This window comes from Equus asinus, chromosome 2 (genome assembly GCF_041296235.1).
Source record: "Equus asinus isolate D_3611 breed Donkey chromosome 2, EquAss-T2T_v2, whole genome shotgun sequence".
Lineage (NCBI taxonomy): Eukaryota > Metazoa > Chordata > Mammalia > Perissodactyla > Equidae > Equus > Equus asinus.
The window spans coordinates 17,726,503-17,751,410 of NC_091791.1; the positions used below are offsets into that span (position 1 = coordinate 17,726,503).

A 24,908-nucleotide genomic window follows, 5' to 3' on the forward strand; every position below is an offset into this window, starting at 1 on the left:
TGAAGGAAATGCAATTTATTTTTTTTATTTTTTATTTTTTTTCAAAGATTGGCACCTGGGCTAACAACTGTTGCCAATCTTCCTTTTTTTTTTTCCCCAAAGATTGGCACCTGGGCTAACAACTGTTGCCAATCTTTTTTTTTTTTCCTGCTTTATCTCCCCAACGCCCCCCCACCGGTACACAGCTGCATATCCTAGTTGCACGTCCTTCTATTGTGGGATGTAGGATGCTGCCTCAACGTGGCCTGACAAGTGGTGCCATGTCTGCGCCCAAGATCCGAACCCTGGGCCACCGCAGCGGAGCGCACGAACTTAACCACTCGGCCATGGAGCCAGCCCCATGGAAATGCAATTTAAATCCACAAAGAGATACCATTACATATCCATGAGAAGGGCAAAAATTAAAAAGACTGACAACGCCAAATGTTGATGAAGATGTGGAGCAACCAGAACTTGTTACCAACGGAAACATAAAATGGGACAACTACTTTGGAAAATGGTTTGGCAATTTCTTATAAAGTTAGAGATATACCTACCCTTTCACTTAGCAAGTCTACTCCTAGATATGTACCCAGGAGAAATGAAAATCTATGTCCACACAAGGACTTGTGCAAAAATGTGAAGAGAGCTCTATTCAAAATAGCCAAAAGCTGGACACTAGCAAAGTGATCAACAAAAGAAGAGAGAAACAAATTGTGGTACAATCATACAACAGAAGACTCAGCAACATACAAAAAATGTGCATGCAAGATTAACCTCAAAAATATTATTCTAATTGAAAAAGCTTTATACAAAAGAGTCCATACTGTACAATTCCATTTATATGAAATTCTGTAACTGGCAAAATTAACTTACAGTGAAAAAACTACAGTAGTTGCCTCTAAAAGGTAAGGTGACTAGGAAGGGACATGAGGGAACTTTCTGAGAAGACGGAAACAGTTTTTATCTTGATAGGGGTTTGAGTTTATGTATCTCAATGCACGTAAACTAAAAAAATAAAACTATAAAAAATAATCAAGGGGGGCCAGCCCAGTAGCGTAGTAGTTAAGTTCACCCCCTCTGCTTCAGTGGCCCCAGGTTTGTGGGTTTGGATCCTGGGCGTGGACCTACACACTGCTCATCGAGCCATGCTGTGGTGGCATCCCACATACAAAAATGGAGAAAGACTGGCACAGATGTTAGTTCAGCAACAATCTTCCTCAAGCAAAAAGAGGCAGATCGGCAACAGATGTTAGTTCAGGGACAATCATCCTCACCAGAAAAAATAATAATAATAACCAAGTAAAGAAGCAGTTAAGGGGAGGGGGGTATGGATGAATAAGAATGGTAGCATGCTGGTAGCTACTGAAGCTGAGAGATGGGTATATGGTATGTATATACTATTCTGTTTACACTGTATGTTTTAAATTTTCCACAACAAAAATATTTTTCTAATGTATGGAGGAATATTCAGACACCTGAGAGCAATATGCTTACCAAACAGGCCACAGCGATGGCAAGTTGTTGACCGAAGAGGAGGTCCTAAGGAGTTGAAGAGCGCCGGATTATTTACGGATAAGGAATTCTCAACCAATGTATGTATTTTTCTTGACTTTGCAGGAAGCACATTATTGCTCGGCTTCTAAGAGAAGAGAAGAGCAATATTAGAACTGGATAATAATTTTTTTTAAATACTAGATTTGGGACTTCCTCTTCTGGGAAGAGAAAGTATATGCACTTTTCCCTATCCCTCCCGTTAAATACAAGTAAAAACCCTGCACTTATACGGAAAACAAATATAAGACAACTCTGAAAGCAGGGGAAGAAGGCAGCAGACCAGCTAGGAACCTTAGGATCCAGAGAAGAACAGGAGATGCGTTCCCTGAGTTTTCTCTTTGCCTCATATATCCCAGAGAGGGTGCTGGAGAAGTCAGCAACCCAGAAATGCCAAAAGGCACAGACAATAAAAACCCCAACGAAAAACCTGTTCTCTCTAGCCAAAAGACCAGGAAAGGGGTAGCCTGGCAGGACAGAAACTTTGATCAGTAACTGCTCTACTCCAGACAAACACCATAGGAAAAACTGTGGCCCCGTTCCCAACAGCAAGGGGGGAGTGGGGAGCCTAGACTTCCACCTTCACCAGGCCATAACGAGGTATCCCCACTCTCCCACCCGGGTGGTATGAGAGAAGGCCAACAGAGTAGGGAGCCAGCACTTCATCCCTGCAGAGTCTCCTTGTGGGGACCACATGAGGAGCCTGGACTTCCACCTGGCAGTAATGAGTGTTCCCCTCCCCCCAGTGCCACCATTAAGGTGGTTAAGAGGAGGCCTAGAGGGCAGTCAGGACTTTTCACCACCATTCAACAATGATGAGTGTCTCCACACTCTCCCACCTCTTATCTTTCCTGTGGCCCACCCACTCTCTCCCCACCCCACCCCTGTGTCAGTAGAGAGTATATGGGGAGCAGTAATGAGGCACTCATCACTCCCAGCCAGGGAGGTATCAGAAGAAGCCTAGTGAGAAGCTGGAACTACCACCCTCACCCAGCAGCAAGGAAGAGCACCCACTTGGGTCTCAACAGAGGGTGAGTGGAGAATCTGGATATCTACTCCCACCTGGCAGCATCCCCCTCCCACTGATGGAACAGTGTCAGAGGAAGCTGGCTAAAATAGAAAGTTTAAATAAGATGCAGAGTCTCATAACATAATACCCAAAATGTCCCAGTTTCAATAGAAAATAACCTGTCATGGTAAGAACCAGGATAATCACAACAGAATGAAAAAAAAAATGTCAATATCAAGATGACAGAGATATTAAGTTTATTTGACAAAGATTTTAAAGCAGTCATCAATACTTCAACAAGCAATTATGAACATGCTTGAAACAAATGATAAGAGACTCTCACAAAGAAACAGAGGAGATAAGGAAGAAGCAAATGAAGTTTTCAACCTGAAAAGTACAGTCACAAAAGTTAAAACCACAATGGGTGGGCTCAACAGGAGAATGGAGAAGACAGAGAAAGAATCTGTGAACTTGAAGATTGAACAATAGAAATTCCCTAATCTGAACAACAGAGAAAAAACAGAGTGGGGGAAAAAAGATAAATGAACAGACCTTCAGGGACCTATGGGACTATAACAAAAGATCTAACATTCATGTCTTCAGAGTCCCAGGGGGAGGGGAGAAAAAAGGCAGGGCTGAAGAAGTACTCAGATATTAGCCAAAACTTCCAAAGTTTGGCAAAAGATATAAATCTACAAATTCAAGCAGCTTAACAAATCCCAAACAGAATAAACTAAAAAAAATATACACAAGACACTTGTTAGTCAAACTTCTTAAAGCTAAAGAGAAAGGGAAAAAAAGCAGAGAGAGGGAAACAACATCTTACCTATAGGAGAAAAAACAATTAAAAAGAGAATAGATTTCAGATACCACGGAGGGCAGAAGGAAGTGTCACAACATTTTTCAAGTGCTGAAAGACAAGAACTGTTAACTGAGAAACTTATCCAGGAGTATCCTTCAGGAATGAAGATGAAATCAAGACATTGCAAATGAAAGAAAACTAAGAATTTGTCAGCAGCAGACCTATCCTAAAAGAATAGCTACAGGAAGTTCTCTAATTATAAAGGAAATGATAAAGGAAGGAATGTTGGAATGAATGGAGAGGAAGAACACATCAAGCAACAATATGGGTAAGTACAACAGACTTTCCTACTTTTAAGTTTTATAAATTATGTTTGTTAATTCAAGCAAAAATTACAACACTGTCTGAAATAGTTCTAAATCTAGGCAGAGAAAATATTTAAGATATAAATGGGGAAGAGTAAATGGATATAAAGACAGGTAAGGTGTCTATACTTTACTCAAACTGGTAAAATGATAACACCAGTAGATTGTGACAAATTGTGCACATATAATACTTGCAACCATTGAAAAAGTTATACAGGGAAATGCACTCAAAAACACTATAGATACATCAAGATAGGATTATAGAAAGTATCAAATAACCTACAATAAGGCAAGAAAAAGAAAACAGAACACAAAACACAAAATGGGAGACAAACCCTCAACTATCAATAATTATATTAAATGTAAATTATTTATTTTATTTATTTGTGTGTGAGGAAGATTAGCCCTGAGCTAACATCTGCCGCCAATCCTCCTCTTTTTGCTGAGGAAGACTGGCCCTGAGCTAACATCTATGCCATCTTCCTCTATTTTATGTGGGACGCCTACCACAGCATAGCTTGATGAGCAGTGTATAGGTACGCACCTGGGATCCAAACCGGCGAACCCCAGGTCACCAAAGTGGAACATGCAAATTTAACTGCTGTGCCAACAGGGCGGCCCTAAATGATCTAAATATACTAATTAAAAGATAGACTGACAGGGTGGATTAAAACATTACCCAACTATATGCTGTTTATAAGAAACTATATACAATATAGAGAGCATAAAAGGATGGGAAAATAAATATCATGCAAATATTAATCAAAAGAAAACAAGAGTGGCTATATTAATATCAGATAAGGTGGATTTCAGAGCAAAGAAAATTACTAGACATTGAGAGGGACAATATAGGATGCTAAAAGGGTGAATCCAACAAGACATATTATAAATGTGTATGCACCAAACAAACAACAGGGCTGAAAAATGTGTGAAGTAAAACCCAACTGAAAAGAGAAACAGACAATATATAATTATAGCTAGAGACTTTAATATCCTCCTTTCAACAATTTATAGAACTAGATAGAAAATCAGCAAGAATACAGAACTCAACATCACCACCAACCAACAGGTTCTGTTATATATTTATAGACCCATTCTACCTAACAATAGCAGAATGCACATTCTTTTCAAGTGCCAACAAAAAATATACTAAGATAGACCACATCCTGGGCCATAAAACAAACTTCCACAAATTTAAAATAATGTAAATCCTACAGAGGGTGTTCTTCAACCACAATGGACTCAAACTAGAAATCACTAACAAAATGATAACAGATAATCTCTAAACATTTGAAAACTAAACAATACACTTGTGAATAACTCATAAGTCAAAGAGGAAATCTCAAGGGAAATAAAAGAGACACTGAACTAAAAGAAAACAAAAATACAACATATTAAAATTTGTGGGACACAGTTAAAGCATTGCCAAGAGGGAAATTTATAGCACTAAATTCATATGTTAGAAAAGAGGAAAAGACTCAAATCAATAATCAAAGTTCCCATTCTCAAGAACCTAAAAAATAAGAATAAAACATGCTCAAAGGAAGTAGAAGGAAGAAAACAATAAAGAAAAAGCAGAAATCAATGAAATTAAAAATAAAACCTTGCAGAAAAATCAATGAAACAAATACCTGGTTCTTTGAAAATATCAATAAAATTGACAAACTTCTAGCAAGACTGACAATGAAGAAAACAGAGAAGACAGTAATTAACAATATCAGGGATGAAACAAGGGATATATTACTACAGACCATGAAGACATAAAAATGATACTAACGGAATACTTTGAACTCTACACACGTAGATTTCACAATGCAGACAAAATGGACCAATTCCTCAAAAAATCACAAATTATCACAGTATGAAATAGATAATTTGACTAGCCCTACAAATATGAAGGAAATTGAGTCGTAATTTTAAAACTCTCCCCAAAAATCTCCAGGCCCAGATGGTTTTCTCTGGAGACTACTACCAAATGTTTAAAGAAAAATCAACACCAATTCTATTCAATCTCTCTTCCAGAAAGCCAGTGTTACCTTGACACCCAAACCCATACTAAGATAGTAAAAAAGAGAAAATTACAAAGATCTCTCATGAAAACAGATATAAAATCCTTATTAAATGATACTAGATGTAATTCAGCAATATATAAAAGTAATTATACACTATGACCAAGTGAGGTGTCCCAAGAATGCAAGCCCGGTTAAATATTAAAAGAAGAAAAGGGGGAGGGGCTGGCCCCGAGGTGTAGTGATTATGTTCAACATACTGCAATTCAGCGGCCTGGTTTTGCACGTTCAGATCCCAGGTGCAGACCTACACCACTTGTCAGCCATGCTGCGGTGGCAAACCACAAACAAAACAGAGGAAGATTGGCACAGATGTTAGCTCAGGGCAAATCTTCCTTAGTACAAAACAAACAAACAAAAAACAGTCAATGTAATCCCCCAAATTAACAGACTAATGGAAAAGAAAATCACAGTATCAATAGATGAAGCAGCACTTGAAAAAATTCAACACCTATTCATGATAAAAACAGAAAAGGAGGAATAGAGAAAACTTCACAAACTTAATAAAAATATCTATAATAATCCTACAGCTGACATCACACTTAACAGTGGAAGACTCAATACTCTGCCCCTAAGTCTGGAAACAAAGTAAGATGCTCACTGTCACCACTCTCACTCAACATAGTGCTAGAAGCTCTAGCCAGCGCAATAGGCAAGAAAAGGAAATCAAAAGCATGTATTCTGAAAAACGAAAAATGAAACTGTCCCTATTTGCAGATGGTATAATTGTCTATGTAGAAAATCTCAAGGAATCTACAAAGAGAAAACCTCCTAGAACAAGTGATTTCAGCAAGATCACAGGATACAAGATAAATATGCAAAATCAACCATATATATATACATATATATATATAAGCAATGAACATGACACGTGGAAATAAGAAATATAATAGCATTTACAATCACCTAAAAAAATTACTTAGGTGTAAATCTAACAAAACGTGCACAGGACTTGTAAGCTGAAAACTACAAAGTGAAAGAAATCAAAGAAGACTAAGTAAATGGAGAGACAGATTGTGCTCATGGACTGGAAGATTCTACACAGCAAAAATGTCACTAATCCTCAAATTGACATAGAGGTTTAATGCAATTCCGATCAAAATGCCAGCAAGATTTCTTTGTAGATATGGACAAGATTATTCTAAAGTGTATATTGGAAGGCAAAAGAACTAGACTAGCTAAAACAACTCTGAAAAAGAAAGAAAGTGGGAGGGATCACTCTAGATATGGCTTCAAGACTTATTACATAGCTTAAGTACTGTGTGGTATTGGTGGAGGGACAAACCCATACATAGGTCAGTGGAAAAGAACAGAGAATCCAGAATAGAGCCACAAAATTATGCCCAACTAATTTTTGACAAAAGTGCAAAAGCAATGCAGTAGAGGAAAGAGAGCATTTTCAACAAATGGTGCTGGAGCAATTGGACAGCCCAAGGTGAAAAAAACAAACCAACCAAGCTTGACCTAAGTCTCATAACTTAAAACTAACTCAAAATGGACCACAAACAATGTAAAACTTCTTGGGAAAAAAAACCAACAAATTTTCTGGATCTAAAGTAGTAGAGTTCTGGGCCGGCCCGGTGGCGCAGCGGTTAAGTTCACACGTTCTGCTTCTCGGCGGCCCGGGGTTTGCTGGTTCGGATCCCGGGTGCGGACATGGCACTGCTTGGCAGCCATGCTGTGGTAGGCGTCCCACGTATAAACTAGAGGAAGATGGGCACGGATGTTAGCTCAGAGCCAGGCTTCCTCAGCAAAAAGAGGAGGACTGGCAGTAGTTAGCTGAGGGCTAATCTTCCTCCAAAAAAAAAAACAAAGTAGTAGAGTTCTTAGACGACACCAAAAGCGTAATCCATAAAAGGAAAAATTGATCAGGATGTCATTAAAATTAAAAACTTTTCTCTTCTAAACATCCTGTTAAAATGACGAAAAGATAAGCTACAGACTGGGAGAAAATATCTGTGAATCACATATTTGACAAAGGACTAGAATCTGGAATATACAAAGAACTTTCAAAACTCAGCAGTAAAAAAAATAATCCAAGTTAGAAAATGGATAGAAGACATGAAGAAATATTTCACCAAAAAGGATATACAGATGGTAAACAAGCACATGAAATGATGTTTATCATTAACCATTAGGAAAACAAAACCACACTAAGATATCACCACACACCTGTGAGAACGGAGAAAAAAATACTAACAGTAACCAAATGCTGGTGAGGATGCTGGACCACGAGAAACTGGATCACTCACACATTCTTAGTGGGAATGTAAAATAGTACAGCTGCTCTGGAAAACATTTTGGCAGCTTCCTAAAAAACTAAATATGCAACTACTATGTGACCCCGAAATTGCACTCCTGGGCATTTATCTTTGAGCTAAAAACAAAAAACAAAACTTATATTCACATAAAACCCTGCACGTGAATGTTTATAGCAGTTTCACTTGTAATAGCCCCAAACTGGAAAGAATCCAGATGTATTTCAATGGATGAATGGTTAAATAAGCCATGGAATACCAGCCAGCAATAAAAAGAAGTGAACTATTGATATACAACAACCTAGATGAATCTCCAGAGAATTACACTGAGTGAAAAAACCCAATCCCAAAAGATTACATAGTGTATGATCCCATTTATACAACATCCCTGAAATGACAAAATTGTGGAAATACGGATTAGATCAGTGACCAGCGGGGGTTAAGGAGGGGGAGAAGGCCCCATAAAAAGGCACATAAGGGATCCTTAGAGTGATGGAAATCATCTGTATCTTGACTGTATCAATGTCAATATCCTAGTTGTGCTATTATACTACAGTTCTGCAGTGTGTTACCATAGGGAGAAACTGGGAAAACGCTACACAAGATTCTCTACTATTTCTTACAATTTTATGTTATCTACAATTACCTAAAAGGAAAGAGTTGAATGTTTTTTCAAGTACTAGGTTAAAGAAATGAAGTTTGACTTTGAATAATACCTGCAAATTGAATAACTCTATTCACACAATACAAAAATGTTTAGAATTTTTTACCCAAAATAAAAACACAAATTAAAAAAGAAAATAACTTACACTATTTACTTCCTTGGGTGGTAAATTATTTCCAACATTTAACAGTGACACTGAGTTTCCTGGGAAGGAAAAACATAATGTCTAATAAAAGCCAAATATTATTTTATTTCTGAAAATGTACAATATCATAACTAGGTAATATTCAAATAGTAAGTCTGTATCATAATAGTCTTAAAACTACACTATAAATAAGCAACATTCTACTTTTCTTAATGAAAAATAAGGATTTGTCTGAAATTTCCTCGACTACTCTTCTTCACATTGTGAACTTTCCTTTCTTCACTAAGGCAGCAGTTCTCAGATTTTTTGAACTCCTGACTCATTCACACTCTTAGAAATCACTGAGGACTTCAAAGAGTTTTTGTTTATGTGGCTCAGAAATTAAACTAAGAATTTAAAAACATTTACTTAAAAATAGTAAATGCATTACACATTTACTCTTTTTTTTTTAAACTATGCTTTCCAGAGCAAAAAAAAAATTGAGAAGAGTGGCACTGTTTTACATTTTTGTACATCTCTTTAATGTTTAGCTTAACTAACAATAGTTGGATTCGCATATCTGCTTTTCTGATCTGTTGTGGTCTGTTGCTTTGGTTGAAGCATCTCAAGAAAATCTGGCCTCACACAGATATGCGGTTGCAAAAAGAAGTAGTATTTAACAGCCTTCTCAGATAACTGTGGATACTTTCCCTTAATATCACATTGAAACTCAAGGGGTAGTTTAAGGGTTAGTGGAATCTAAAACCCTATCAATAAACTTTTCATACTGTGACATTAGAATCTGTTGATTTATCTTGCACGTCGAATGGATTTTCACCCATGCATGGCTACACAACATCATGCACTGGTCATTTGGAAAAGACTGAGAAACTCTGAGTTAATACAGATCTTCCAAATGTTGACACATTTCATTATGCAATATCAAAAAAATCATGTGTGTTAATATCCCCACGCATATCACCAGAAAAGTCTTTAAGTATTGGGAAGGTGTCAAGCTCAGAGTGGCAGACACAAGTTTCCTGAAATTCTCATTTTTCCTTGAAAGCTTGAATTTGATCGCTAGCAACAAAATACTGTCAGCTGTTTTCCCTAAAGTGACAGGCTCACTTTGTTCATTTTTGAGAAAGTGACTGCCAGATAACTCTGAATAACCATAGTTCATCATTCTTTTCAAGTAAAAATGATGTTCCAAGTAAAAAGTTTCCATTCATCTCGCAACTCAAACACTCGCACATGCGCTTTCACACGTCAGTATGCAGCACGAGTCAGGGGTAATTTCCAATGCTACCCAAAACACTAAAAATACCTGTACACAAGGGTCAAGATTTATTAATAATTCTTACTGCTTTATCAAGGACATTCTTAAGTAAAATTCACATTTCTGGCTTTTTTCATTTGTCTTAACTACAAACATATGTAAATGAAAAACTCAATGACCTCTAGCCCAGGCTGGTGTCCCTGCCTAAAGCTGAGCTATTAAGGTGCCAGCACTTTACCCACGTTTGCTTTTGCACCATCAGTGTAAAGTCAGCACAGGGGAAAGGCAAATAATGTTTTGATATTATTAGGAAAATAGTTTTGACCTCTTGGGAAACCCCAGAGGATCTCAGAAACTCTGAGAACTCCATCACCATAATATTCAAAGATCACATCTCATACACATTCACAGAGGCCAAATTCCACCAGGGCCCAGCCACCTTAAAAAGCAGGTGTTTAGAATTAGGACTAAAGAAATGATAAAAAAAAATCAAATGAAACAATCTCTTAGATTATTACATGCACAGAATTTGCATAGTATTTTTAAAATACAGCCAATCTTTAGAACACTCATAAAAAGTGAGTGTATTTCCTTTCTACATTCCTAGCACAGTTCTCTGATTGTGGGGGAAAAAAGCTCATCTGTAGACATTCTTTCCTCAGGAATCCTTTCTGCAATTAATCTAGCCAATCAAGGGAGCTACGTGGCATCTGGGTTTTCCTTCTAAACTAACATTTAAACTCAAATACTTAAGGTAGCCATTTGGTTGTTCTGTTGCGAACCCACCGGTGTGTAGTTATTCATATTTGTGACAAGTCAAAGAGACCATCAGAATCAAGAAGTATTAAGCCTGTAGTTTTCACTCACCTGTTGGCAGTGTCTTCCTGTCTCCCTTGGATCCAATCACTTCTCCACTGGTGCCATTAGAGCTTGAAGACACTGAGTTGTCTTCTTGACTAGCCAAAAACTGTTTGGTTTGCTCACAAAGCAAAAAATTGTTCTTTTTATTTCCATTCTCTGGGCTTTTCAACCTGAAATTAGGATGGTTAGCATGTCCTCCAGGACTTCTTAAAGAATCATGTGATGGAAGCTTGCTTTGATTTTTCTCAAAATTAAATGGCTCTGTCATTTTACAAGCAGATGTCTCCAGATTATTTCTTGACATCATCTTAAGCGGCAATTTAACATTCACAGAAGTCTAAGGGAAGAAATGTATTTAAAAGGCAACTTTTAATTACAAAAGTAGAAGCACTGCAGGCCCAGGTGATTTCTTTTTATATAACAGACAATTCTCACGAATGATTCCAGAGCAGACTTAAGCGTGCTATCAAAGCCTGGCCCTGTGGGCACAAGAAAACAATTCCCTAAGTATAAACTCCAAGTTTAACAGAATTCAACAACAGACAACGAAAGATTAACTCGAGAGACATTGACGGAGTAATCTCAGCGCTGACACCATTCCTTAGTTTAAAAAGCTTTTGAAAGAAACACAAAAGGACTTTCATGTTTTAAAAGAACTATTTCCAAGCTAGAGTGTACAACTTAACGGTGAAATACAATAGAGGTTATTGTTTAAATCGGGTCATCACCTACCTGTCTCGCCTCTCAGTATCCCTCTACCCTCCCCCACGTCATGCTATGCGCTACCTCCCTGCACATGGGGAACACACTACCCAGAAAGGTCCACTCTCTCACCCGCCCGGTAAACACTTTCCTCCCTTGTCGCAATTTGCCTCAGCTGACCTCTATTCTGAGTTTTCCCCAAGTCCTCTGCTTTCATAATTTCCAGCTGAGCTTCCATAAATCGTAACTTGTATCCATCGCTTTTAAGAACTTATCTGTGTGCACCTTTCTCTGAAAATAAGATGCACATATTGTTGCAAAGTGCCTCTGAGAGACCTCTACGGAGACATTATGTGTTGTTTTCCTATTACTCTTAGGGAACACTGCGAGTCCTGCCCAGGGGTAGTAATAAAAGCAGACAAACAACTCCTCTGTTTGAAGTAGTGACCTACAGCTTTGTTTGTAGCCTGCAGGCAAAACTTGGGCCCATCCTCCCAAAACTGCTCTAGGAAAAAAAAAGTCACTGGCGAGCTGAAACTAGCATGAGTAATATCTAAATGTTAACCCTGTTTTGAATAAAAGATAGACAGCAAAAAAATCCTCCTCCTTGGTGCCTTAAAACTTCCATCTCAATTCTTTCTTTAAATTAGGCCTGGCCTAATCCAATGACAATCCAGAAAAGATAAAAAAATAATAATAATAAAAAAGAAATACACAGGGACACTCAAAGGTGGGGAACTCTGAGTGGACCGGATCCTGGGAAGGTCCCTAATAGGAAGCCTGCAGACGAGCAGCTGGGTGGGAGATCCTGCAGCTGTCGGAGAAAGCACACCTGCAGCAAGAAGCACGCACAAATTGAAGGATCAGACTGAGAAATACAATATCGGATGCAGTATGAAAAGAGAGGGATACTGTGAAATTACAAAAGGAAAATAACCTCCAGGGGAAATTGGGTGGCGATACGAATACTGAGTAACCCTAGACTTTATACAGGAAATATAAAGAACATGCATTTAAATATTAGGGTAACTACCACAACAACAGAAACAATGCATAACTTTAAAATCACAGAAGAAAAAAAAATCTCAATCCAACAAAAAAAACATTCAAGCATGGTATATAGAAAACATTAATAAGATGACAGGACCAAGCCCAAGTAATCTAAGTATCAATGACTTAGTCTCAGAGAAAAGAGAAGAAAGCAAGATAGACCTAGGAAGAAAAACATCCAGCTAGGTGTTATGCACAAAAGGCACACATAAAACAAAATTATATGGTACTGCTGAAAATAAAAGGACTAAAACATCTGCCTTGCAAATAACCAAAATAAAGGTGGAATGCTAATATTAATAGCAGATAAAATAGAACCCAAGGTGGAAAATATTAGGACAAAGAAAGATATTTTACATTGATAAAAGAAACACTCCAGGAGAGAGAGCAGCCAGGAATCTTTGAATCACAGTAATGTCACTCTGAGATGTATAAAGCAAAAACTGACTGGAGGAGAAATACAGTCCACAAGAAAGACACGCCTGCCTACACTAGTCAACAGATGGAAAACAAGCAGTATAAATATTTTAGTAACATAGTAAACTTGATCTAATAGAGACCAAAACAACCAAGAACATTCATTTTTCCAGCACTGAGCATGTACTGGACTACAAAGGCCACCTCAACTAACTCCAAAAACACTGGTAACATACAGCCCACATACACTCATCACACCACAAAAATCTCCATCTCAGCTTGTCCTTCCCAGGGAATCAGCCAGCAACACCACACTGGAGGGTGAAGGGTTATGTTTTTGTTTTAGTTTAAAAGTGGTAAAATATTACCAAGGAAATGAGAGCAAACACGATGACATAAAGTCAAAAACTTACAGAACACACTAAAGGGTCCAGGAAATAAGTATTATTAAATTACAAATTTGATACCTTCAAAAAAGTGGGATAAAGAGTAAAAACATATTGCAGCGGACACTGCGGTTGACTGACCCAAACAGCATCTTCCACCTTAGATTTGCCAGCTTGAGCCAGTCACTACATATTGGCCCAAATCAGCATTCTCCTGAGAGGGGCTTCTCAGAAAGCTCTGTCCTTTCCTGATGAACAGGGACAGGCGCCGCAAGCAGGGTTCTTTGCCCCTTTTTTCCTGCGATGTGGATCTGAGGCCTAAAGGTATATCATCCATATTGCAACCGGGAAGCAATAAGCATAAGGAAGAAAGCACAACCTAAGAGTGGTGGAACAGAAAATGCAAAGAGCCTGATGCCCTTGGCCATATCCTACGGTTGTCACACCAGTCCTGATCTACCTATGCATAGATTTGCTGGGGCATCAGACACACAAACCCATGGGCCTTCTGTTATTTGCAGCCCAAGGGATACTTAGCAATAAAATAAATGAGCAAAAGCATGAACAGAATGCATAGAAAATGACAATTAGTTGATAAACATAAGGGGGAAAATGTTCAACCTCATTTGTAATAAAAATTCACATGGAAATAACTGTGTTATTTTCTTTCTATCATGGGTGCAATTAAAAAGGACACTCATGGGGCCAGCCTGGCGGTGCAGCAGTTAAGTGCGCATGTTCTACTTTGGCGGCCCAGGGTTCGGATCCCAGGTGCGGACGTGACACTGCTTGGCAGGCCATGCTGTGGTAGGCATCTCACATATAAAGTAGAGGAAGATGGGCATGGATGTTAGCTCAGAGCCAGTCTTCCTCAGCAAAAAGAGGAGGATTGGCAGCAGTTGGCTCAGGGCTAATCTTCCTCAAAAAAAAAAAGGACACATTACTGAAGGGAACGTAAATTAATCTGCTCTTTCAGGGAAACAATCTGGAGATATATGAATACACATATATAGTCTTAAAAATGTTCCTAGCCACTCATCTGGTAACTCTACTTCTACAAATCATCCCATTAAAATTCTAAACGTCAAAAAATCCTGCACATATGTCCATTTAAAAGAAGAAAAAAAACTGTGATGCCTTTATTACCATTTAGAATCCTAGTTTTCAAAAATGTAAAATGTCTTACAACAAATGAAAAATCAGAAAAACACTGTATATTCAATATAATAATAACTGCAAAAAAATTCCATGTAAAAAAGATTGAAATATATTAAATTTTAAATAACAGTGAGTATTCTGGGGTTGATAGGTCTATGAGGGAATATTTTTCGTTTTCCAAATTCAGGATGAATTACTTTTATAGGAAAAAGAATGTAAAGATTAAAATCACTGCATATTACACTTTGTTTCCCTAAAGTGTGGTTAATTCTAAATCGAGTAAAGGATCATAGTAATATTTAAACCACAAAACTAGGGAATAGTCATCTTCTCAAGACATCAGTGGGATCCTCAAGATGCAGCACACAGCTCCTGAAATAGCTTTACCTATCTTTGTCCTAAATGGTGAGGCTGACAGTCAATCCACAGTCAGCTCCTTACTACCCTGTATTACAGCAACTACCCATACATAAATTATGTCTGTCTCTAGATTATTTTAAGTTGCTTGAGAGCAGGAACCATATCTTATGAAAAAATTTAACAATAAAACCTCTGATTTCCCACAGCACCTACCGTGGTGTTTTGTACAATGAGGCATTCAAAAGATATTCATATGATAAAACTAAAAATGCACTATTGTAATGTTTCCATGAGAACCTGGACCGGGAAAACGAAATTCACTGTCTGAAATTACTTCTGGCAGTCTTAAATGGAGAATTACATCATGCTATGAGGTTTATTGAAATTTAATAGCGAATATCATGTCTTACGTCAACTCTTCTAAAGTCTCAAAATCAGTCAATATATTTGACTTTAGGAACAATAGAATCAGTCTTGGATCCAATGTAAAGTTTAAGCAGCGAATAAAAAGGATTTAAGCTTAAAAGAAGCTCTACCTATAGCAGAATATTTAGGTTAGAAGGACACCTCACTTGCCTCACCCTATTCAGGAATTTTCATTACCAGGCTCAGGGCTTTTGGAGCGGCTGCCAGGACTACTGAGTACACATAAAACTTCCAGTCATCTAAAGTCTTTTGAAATTTAATTTTTTTAAAAAATGTGTAATTATTATACCATAAAATTGCCTCTTTCTTTTGATTTGCAGTTCTATGAATTAACCGCAACTGGGATACAGAACAGACTTTTAAGACTGAATTTCAACGTTAAAAAACCACCTGTAAGAATTCGCATTTATGCCTTCTTGGGTTTATTCTGTGTCAATCACTGGGCATACCAGAATCTGGAGCGGGGCAGGCTCTATATCTTAACACTGTGCTTCCCAAACTCGGACCACAGACTTCTGCTGTACGTGTGCAGAGGGGTGACACACTGCTGCAAGAGTCACAATATGTCATAGGCCAACCTCACTTTTAAAACAAGCAGTTTCCTCCATATACAATCCACTATTTTTTAACATGCTACTGGTGATAAATGTATTTCCAATAGTCCTCAAATCCACAGTAATTAGCTGTTTCCTTAGCTAACACACAGGTTAATTAGAAGGGTCCCCAAATGACGTAATAAAAGAGCAGCAGAATGGAAGTGACTAACTTCTCTAGTTGAACAAGCCAAAACAAAGCTTCGGCTTTGTACTGTCCTTTTGTTCTGTGCTTCATGCTTTCAATAAGATGTGAAGCTCCCTAAGGGGCAAACTCTTTCTTTTACTCCTTTGGAATCCTGCTCCCCATTCCCCATATAGCTGGGAGCATCCCAGGATACCCTGCAGTGACCTAAGCCCGCTCCTTCCCTCCCTGGAGGCCACAGCCTCAGGCCTAGAGGAAACCCGCAGTGAGCTAATTCCTTTAACACCGAAAGCACATGCAGCAGGTACTCAGCTGTAATTTTTTTTCTTCTCTAATGTTTATTTTTGTCTTCCTGGTAACTCCACGTATTCAGAAAGAATGCCTACTCAAAAACAAAACAAACAAAACCCACTCCATTTTAAAGCTGGGAAGCTCAATGGGTCAGTAGAAGAGCTTCCAAGTCGGTCAGACCCAAGTCTGAGCAGAATCTCGTCTTCCTCATTTAGCTATGCTATCTCAGGCAAATCACTTCACCTTTCGAGGATTCTGTGACTGTAAAACGTGGCCAGTAGTAACTTCCTCATAATTCCCAATCATGAGGATTAAATGTGTGACTGGACGTAACTACTTAGCATAGTGGCTGGTGCCTACCAAGTACCTAAAAGGCAGCGATATTTCTACTTTACTTTTATGCCACTCCCACACACAAAGAATTTCTTCTGCTCGTGTGGTACTAGTTTGCACATCGAAGCTGGAAATAGTTTGAGGATTAACGTATTCCTAGTTCCTTATGCCTACAGATAAGGAAAGCAGACGTGAGGAGGGCAAGCAACTCGCCAAACCCCCCCAGGCCCAGGGCCCTTACACAGCTGAGATGAAAATCCCGGTCAGATTCCTAGGCCGTACAATTTCCCATTTAACACCCAGAGGGCTCAATAAGGGAACTGGAAGCATCTTCTGCAACCCCAGAGGCCAACAGGGCAAGCATTATTTACAGCAGGGGCGTGAGTGCCAAGAAAAGCCATTGGCACATAGCAGACATGCTAGAAACATTTGTTAAATGAACCAGAGCCGGCTCACCCCCTATCTAAGCGAGAGCCACAGTGCATCTTCCTCTCGTGGAGGAGGTAGCAGGTAGGGAAAAAAGTCTAATAAGTATTAGTATCGTTTGCACTGTAGCTTTGAGTTAAACGAAGGCACTGAATCCACAAACCAGTTTCTTTTAGAGAGAAGGGGAAAGAGATCCTCCAATGGGATGCAATTCCCACGTTTCTCGTCGTCCCTCTCCCCGATAAGGATGCTCCCACACCAAGACCTCCAACCCTCGACCTGCCCTTCCCAGACTAGACTCCAAGGTCTCCTCCACCTTTCTATCCTCTCCACATCCAGGCCCCTTGTACCCGCTCAACGCCCGACCTCAACGTCCAGCGCCGAACGTCCGGCCCCCAACGACCGAAGCTCCGTAGCCCTCATGCAGTCCCTTTCCCCACCATGCACGTGGGAACCCTGACCTGGAAAAAGGCAAAAGGGTCGCTCACCCTAACCCACCTCTGAAGCCTAGCCGTGGCGGCGATGGCCGGTACCCAGGAGCCCCGCCGCCCAGATACGCTCTCGGTGCTCACCTCACCTTCGCTGCCCAGCGGGCCCTCCCGCGCCAGCGCGACGCCTGCGCACTGCACGCCCACGTGCGCCCCGCAGCGCCCACGCGCGCGCTCGCGGGAGGGGCAGCTGCGCTCTGGCCGCGGAGGCGCGTCTTTGTGCTCCAGCGGGGGTGCAAAGGCCACGGGCTTAGACAGTTCCTCAGCGGAAACTTAATGTAGCTGTTCTAGCTTCTTCTACAAAGGTGTCCCTGGGAGCTCTGAGGGGAAATTTTGAGTGTAAAGACACAGATCTTGTCCCTGCAAAGGTCACCTGGGTCACATTAACCCCTTAAAGTCTTACAAAGTTTTTCAAATTAATCCATTGACTGCCTGGTCTTGGAAATTAAACACCTGACTTTTTTTTCTTGACTGAGAGCATGTGATGATATGTTGGTGTTGCTCAAAGAAAATATTTAAAACATTTTTTTAAACTATGTCCCTTTCAAACAAATTAAGAAGTGGTACCCCCAGGTACCTCATCACCCAGGTTCAACATTATCAATTTAGTCATTCTTGACTGATCTGTACCTCACACACTCTCCTCCCATTGTTTTGAAGCAAATTCCGACTTGTATATTTTTAACGCATTTTATTTTTTTGAACAGTTTTAGATTTGCAGAATAAATTGAGAAGATGATACACAGAATTTCCATGTAAGCCACACCCAGTTTCTCCTGTTATTAAGGTTACAATTAAGGATACATTTGTTACAATTAAGGAACGAATATTGATATTATTGCGAAAGTCCATAGTTTACTTAGATTTCTTCAGTTTTTACCCATTGGTCTTTTTTTGAACCAGGATCCCATTCAAGATACCACATTGCGTTTAGTTGTTATGTCTCCTTAAGCTCTTCTTGGCTGTGGCAGTTTTTCAGACTTTCCTTGTTTTGATGACCTTAGCTTCCAGGAGTACTGGCCAGGCGTTTCGTAGAAAAGCACACTGTTGGAATTTGTCTGATGTTTTTCTCATAATAAGACTGGAGTTACTGGAAGGAAGGCTACAGAGGTAAAGCGCCGTTTGTATTGCATCGTCAAGTGTATGTCCTATGAACATGATTTATGACAGTTGATGTTTTCCACCATCACCTGTCTAGTGTTTGTCAAGTTTCTCTACTATAAAGTTACTCTTTTTTTCCCCTCCCTTTCCCATGCTATACACTTTGGAAGGAAATCATTATATGCAGTCTATACCTAAGGAAAGGGAGTTACAGTTCCTGTCCTTAAGGGCAGAGTACCTACAGAAATTAATTGAAATTCTTTTGCATGGGAGATTTGTCTCTTCTCCATTTATTAATATATTCATTCATCTCTCTATCAGTATGGACTCATGGATATTTATTTTATACTTTGGGTTATAATCCAACACTATTTCCTTGCTCAAATTGTTCCAACTTTGGCCATTGGGAGCTCTTTTGCCTCTTGTTCTCCTTTGACATACTCCTATCAATGTGAGGTGTTTTTATTTATTTATTTATTTAGGGCACTTTCTTACTTTCTGGGTCATTGTATCTTTTCAATCATACATATTTAAGTATGTTTCTTTAAAAGATTATGACTTTTAAAAAATATCACCAAAACTTATCCCACCTTTAATAATTTCTTAATATTATAAAATTAGTATTTAAAAATTCCAGAGTCTCAAATGATTTTTAATAATTGGTATGTTCAAGTCAAGTTTTTCATTAAAAATAAAGTCTGTCCACTGAAAAGGCCTAGAACAATAATCAATCCAGTGCACACCCCTATTCTGCAGACTATCATCTCTAAATGTAATTTCCCACTAAAAGTCACCTGGACTCCTCTTGGAGATTAAGGGCTAATTCTAAGTGTAAATGCACCATGACTTCATACTGATATTTCTAAATTCAAATTTAAAATTGCAGAGTTTTTACTTAATTTCTTTGATTTTTTATTTGTATTTCCTCTCCCCAGTACTGAAAATCTTGGTTCCCAAAGATGTGATTACTTGTATGCTTTATACTAATGTATCTTTCAGAAACAACAATATGAATATTATTACTGACAATATGAGTACTGAAAAAAGTTTATAGTTTCTTTGATTATTTTCCCCTTGGAATAATATATCTCACTAGGAATGTTTGGCTGATTTATTGGTTTGAACTCAAGTCATTTCTTTACTGACACTTTAATTGCAAAATATGTTTTAATGCAGTATCTTCATTTAAGGAAGGAGGTGCCATTTCCTGTTGAAAAGGAAAGAGGAACAGAGTTACACAATGATTTTTTTTTCTTTTCTTTTTGCCAGCAGTTAGTATCAAAGAAGTTTAACAGAACGGTAGCAAGTTTTCTTTTATGAACTCTTGCATTGATGACTTGTCAGAATCAAATATTTTCATTCATGAGTTGTGCATAAGAAGCCCTAAACCAAAGAACATCTCTTCACCGGACAGAGTAGGTTTGCAAAACCTCCACAGACTGAAACTGCTCACCTTACCTCTCTGGACTGGATTAGGCAACCGTATTCAGTACGCTCTCTCCGAGCTACCCCCGACCCCCATACACTTTTTGTTGCTTATTATCGAGAGCTCCTGCGTGTCAAACCCCACGCTGCGCGCTGGGTACCCAGCCAGAGAGGCCACTTACCGCGCTCCAGGCGCTCACAGTCTCGTGCCAGAGACCAACGCACCAACGCTTTATTACTGAACAATGGCAGTAGGTGCCACGCTGTGGACACGAACGTGGTGCCATGGAAACCCTGGAGTCCCTCCCAGGGATAAATTATCAGACGGACAGGTGGGCTGCTGCTGCTGACTCTGCCCACGTCAGGTGCACAGTATGAGTTTTAGAGCTAAGTCACAATTTCTAATTCTCTTTGATTGCTTTAAGCCCATGACTCATATGAAGAAGGGCCAAAGTGTGAGGAGGGAGTATATGCAATGAGCGCATCCTACGGAAAGAAAGAACCCGCTTGGGTCGGGGAGGGGCGTGGGAGGCAGGACAGCACTACCCGCGGGCGAGCCGGCCCGCCGGGTCCGCCAGGGCGTGGGTGCCAGCCAGTCTGAGCGCGCGGCTGGGAGCGCCCGGGCAGGAGGCGGGGCTGCGCCGGCCCCGCCCACTGCAGACAGGTTACTCGGGCTCCAAGGTGCGCCGCGTCACACCATCCTCGCCGCACTGATTGGCTGCTCCAGGGAGCCCCGCCCCTTCAGCTGTAGCTGGGCCGGCTTCAGCGTTGCCGCCATCTTTGTTGATGTGTCAGCTCCGCGGGGGTTTGGGGAAGCCGCGACCCAGGGAGCGCGGGGTCGGCCCTGTTCCCCACCGCTGCCTCCCCTCACGCCCCCTGATCTGCTGCACCCCGCTATGGAGAAGTTATCCCCTGAGCCGGAGCTTCAGCGGCTTCGTTAGGGGTGCGGCCCGAGGCTCGGAGAAGTGGGGTGAGTGCCCGAGGGGCGCCCGGGGCGGACCAGGGAGTCGCGGTGGCTGCGCGGCGGGGCTCCCCACCTCGCGAGCCGTCGTGCAGGTCCCGCGGCGGCTCCCCCCCAGCCTGTCCTGGGGGCGATGCGCGGAGGGAGCGCGCGGGGACGGAGTCCCTCCCTCGCCCTGCCTCCCTCCATCGGACGCGGGCCGCCAGGGGACTAGGCGGCTGAAAGGGGTCGGCGGGGGTCGTGGGGGCCGCGCCCCCTGAGCAGTGCCTAGAAAACGGCCGACTTTGGGCCGGTTGCGTGGTCTCCCAGAGCGAACTGCTGCTAAGCCCCACCTGCTCGGCGATCTTTCATAGACTCAATCGTCTGTTTCTCTTTTCGTCTCTAAGTTGACTGTGTGTGTGTTTTATGTTTACTGTTGGTAGCTACTTTTTACCCTCTTCCAAACACTTCCATTACTGTGATTTTAAGTAACTTAGAGACGATTCTTTGGGATCGTGGATATCTGAGATACTGTTCTTGGTTTTTATGTTGCCTTTTCTCCAAGGACATCAAGGCATTTGATAAACCTTGGCTGGTAAGATTGGTATTTCAATTTTTTGTCTCTATCAAATATGTAAAATGGTAAAGCCCCTTCTACCTGTCCCCGGTAGAAATCCTGGGGAACAGTGCAGGTGTAATTATTGGTCAGCTGTTAACAGTTTAATAACTTGCGCTAATATTCGCATCTTGATTTTCTTTAGAGGAAAGAGGCCTGGATTTGGAGTCGGAACATCTGGATTAGAATCTGCCTCTTTCACTTGGTGGTGATAGAAATTAGATAGGGAGTGAAAGTACGCCGTGCAGTCCCAGGAGGTTGGCAGTTTTCTCTGCGTGTGTGCCTTGTTGCCCAGCTTTTTTATTTCTTCCAAAATGATAAGCCAAGAGTTTTTCTAAGGAAAATGTGCAGTAAAATAGTAGAACAGTGTTTCAAGAGGTGTGCTGGTAGTCATTCAAAAAAAAAGATATTAAGTGTTTAGGTATGCTCGGTGTTGGGTGTAGCCTTCCCATCTATTCACTGCAGGTTCGTATTTGCGGTGTTGATCTTGTGGGAAAGATTAAGTTTCAAGAGACATTGATAGTGAAACTGAACTGTCTGCGTGTGTATAAGATTTACTGTTCTCTGTACAGCTATTTTTCACTTCTTTATCGTTACACAAATTGAAAACAGTGACGATTGGCCAAGTTCTTTTTTTTTCCCTTCCTTTTTGGTCTTTTCATGTTGTTTTAAATTCAGTGAAGGTTATTGAGTAATTCACAAACCTTACAGTATAAAGAATTAAAACTCCTTTTTACACTGTAATAGGCAATCTGGAAATGCCTGGCTTGTGTTTATATTGGTTTTATTCCCTGGAAATGCATGGATTGTGTTTACATTGGTTTTGTTCTTTTTAAGACTTTGTCCAGTTCAGAATACCTGCATATAACCTTAGAGGTTTCTTTAAACACTGGAGATCCCATAGAGTGTCATCAGTATTTCAGAGTCTTATTTATTGCTCACACAAAGGAGTGGTGTAGCACAGTAACCACTCTTTAAATCTTTTAGTTCCTTCATCCATAGCTCCAGTTGTCCTTTGATGCTATACAATGGCAGCATAGCTGTTGATGATTGCTTAGTATTTTCAGTTTAAAAACATATGTTTATAACTACATGCTGACGTCATTAGAGTGAAGGTAAAACAGTACTCACTCTTTAGGGAGAGATGATAGGTCGAAGCAGCATTATTTAGAGATTTAGAAAAATCGTCTTTCCCTTTGAAGAGCAAGTAGTAATCTGCATTAGTTTTACAAATTCATCTAACAGTTTCATGTTAAAGTAAGAATCCTTAACCTGAAGTTCTGGGTTGTTTTCTTTCAATAAAACTTATGCTTTGCTTCTATCCCTTACCTCTAACTTTAAATAACTAAAGCTGATCCTGAATTTCTCATAAACATGTCACCGGGCTTACAGTATTGCTAGTGTTATATTTAGTATTCAATTCAGGGCAACAGTGGGAGCATAGATAATTTCAGTTTACAAATAACCCTCTAATCTTATCATATTCTTTCAAACTTCTCCTTTGAACTTTATTTCTCAGCTACTGAGATTTAAAAAATCTAATTGGGCTAAGAAGTAAACAGAAGGAAACATATTGGGAGTGAAGGGGCAATTGACACAAAATGGAAATCAAACCCAGCGAAGGAAAGTATTGGTTGGATTGTGAGTATATTTGTCTGTCGTTAAGACACAGGAACTGCTGGTCTGCTGTAGGGATGATTATATAGTAAGTGCTAAGGAATAATTTAATTTTTTTGTAAACTACATCATACCACATTAACCAAGCCCAGGCCAAAGGTAGTTTCAAGATTTAAACATTAACCAGAACTCTTTAATATAAGGCAGACGTGCAACTTATCTTTAAATTTTTTTTTTTTTTTTTGCAGTCGTTAGCCTTTTTGAAAAGGGAGCTATAGGTCAATTTTTTCCCCTTCTTTTAAAGCTTTTATTTTTTTTTTTTCCTTTTTTCTCCCAAAGCCCTCCGGTACATAGTTGTGTATTTTTTAGTTGTGGGTCCTTCTAGTTGTGGCATGTGGGATGCCGCCCCAGCATGGCCAGGTGAATGGCGCCGTGTCCTTGCCCAGGATTTGAACTGGCGAAACCCTGGGCCGCCGAAGCAGAGCGCGCAAACCTAACCACTCGGCCACAGGGCCAGCCCCTTTTCCTTCTTTTAGTTTTCAGATTTGGGAAAAAAAATAGCTGACAATACTTTTCACGTTTTCTTAGACTCATTAAAATTCAAATAGTGAGCTTTATACAAGTAGCTTCAAAATAAGATTTCTATATTAATAACTTTCTGCTTTAAAACTTAGTATTAGACATGTAAAACTGCACGGATCTCAGATACCAAACTGATAATGTGACATATAACTTGATAATGTGATATACGATGTGGCCACTTATCCTCTTTTGCCTGGAATCTTCATGGACCATAATTTCTCTTTCTCCTGTTATCCTGTCACAGGATTTGGTACTATTTTGCGGGGAGTCCCTCTGTGTCTGTTGCCTTGAGCCTGGTTTGTTGTTGTTGTTGTTGTTTTTGCAGGGGAAGATTTGCCATAAGCTAACATCTGTTCTCCATCTTCCTCCTTTTTTCTTCCTTTTTGTCCCCCAAAGCCCCAGTTCATAGTTCTGTATAGTTATAAGTCCTTCTGGTTCTTCTCTGTAAGCCACAGCGGCTACTGACAGATGAGGGTGTGGTTCTGTGCCCGGGAACCGAACCCAGGCTGCCGAATCAGAGCACGCGGAACTTGAAGCTAGGTCATCAGGGCTGGCTCCCTGAATCTGTCTTCTTAACATCTTTTTCTGTGATATAGTGCACACACTGTAAAATTCACCTGCTCTAAGTCTTGGGTGCAAAGATAAACCCTCAAAGGGATAATTGACCTTGGCCTCATAGAACATACTTTTTAAACTGAGGGACTAAAGGCCACTTTTAAAATTTAGTGATATGTTTCATGGAAAGGAAACTCAATGTATTAAGTTAAATTTTACCCAAAAGCTTAAGTAGAATTTGACTACTTTACAAAATATTTCCTCCTTTTGGTAGGACGAATCTAGAGTTCTTTAAAATAGCCAGCTCAGTTTTTAATCTTTTAAAAGTAGAAT

General features: G+C 40.0%; 2 protein-coding genes across 2 annotated transcripts in view; one reads left to right on the top strand and one right to left on the bottom strand.

The window, feature by feature from the left end:
• TDRD1 (tudor domain containing 1) overlaps nucleotides 1–11,295 on the bottom strand; it is a 38,995-nt gene extending 27,700 nt beyond the window's left edge. Inside the window, exons 1-3 of the mRNA XM_014867845.3 lie at nucleotides 10,971–11,295; nucleotides 8,846–8,904; nucleotides 1,477–1,621 (exon numbers count right to left, since the gene is read on the bottom strand). Coding sequence (XP_014723331.3) covers nucleotides 1,477–1,621; nucleotides 8,846–8,904; nucleotides 10,971–11,271 — 505 coding nt within the window. The 5' untranslated portion in view covers nucleotides 11,272–11,295. The remainder of the gene's footprint in view (nucleotides 1–1,476; nucleotides 1,622–8,845; nucleotides 8,905–10,970) is intronic.
• Nucleotides 11,296–20,921: 9,626 nt separating this feature from the next.
• CCDC186 (coiled-coil domain containing 186) overlaps nucleotides 20,922–24,908 on the top strand; it is a 54,625-nt gene continuing 50,638 nt past the window's right edge. Inside the window, exon 1 of the mRNA XM_014867836.3 lies at nucleotides 20,922–21,235. The gene's annotated coding sequence lies outside the window, so the exon portion shown is untranslated. The remainder of the gene's footprint in view (nucleotides 21,236–24,908) is intronic.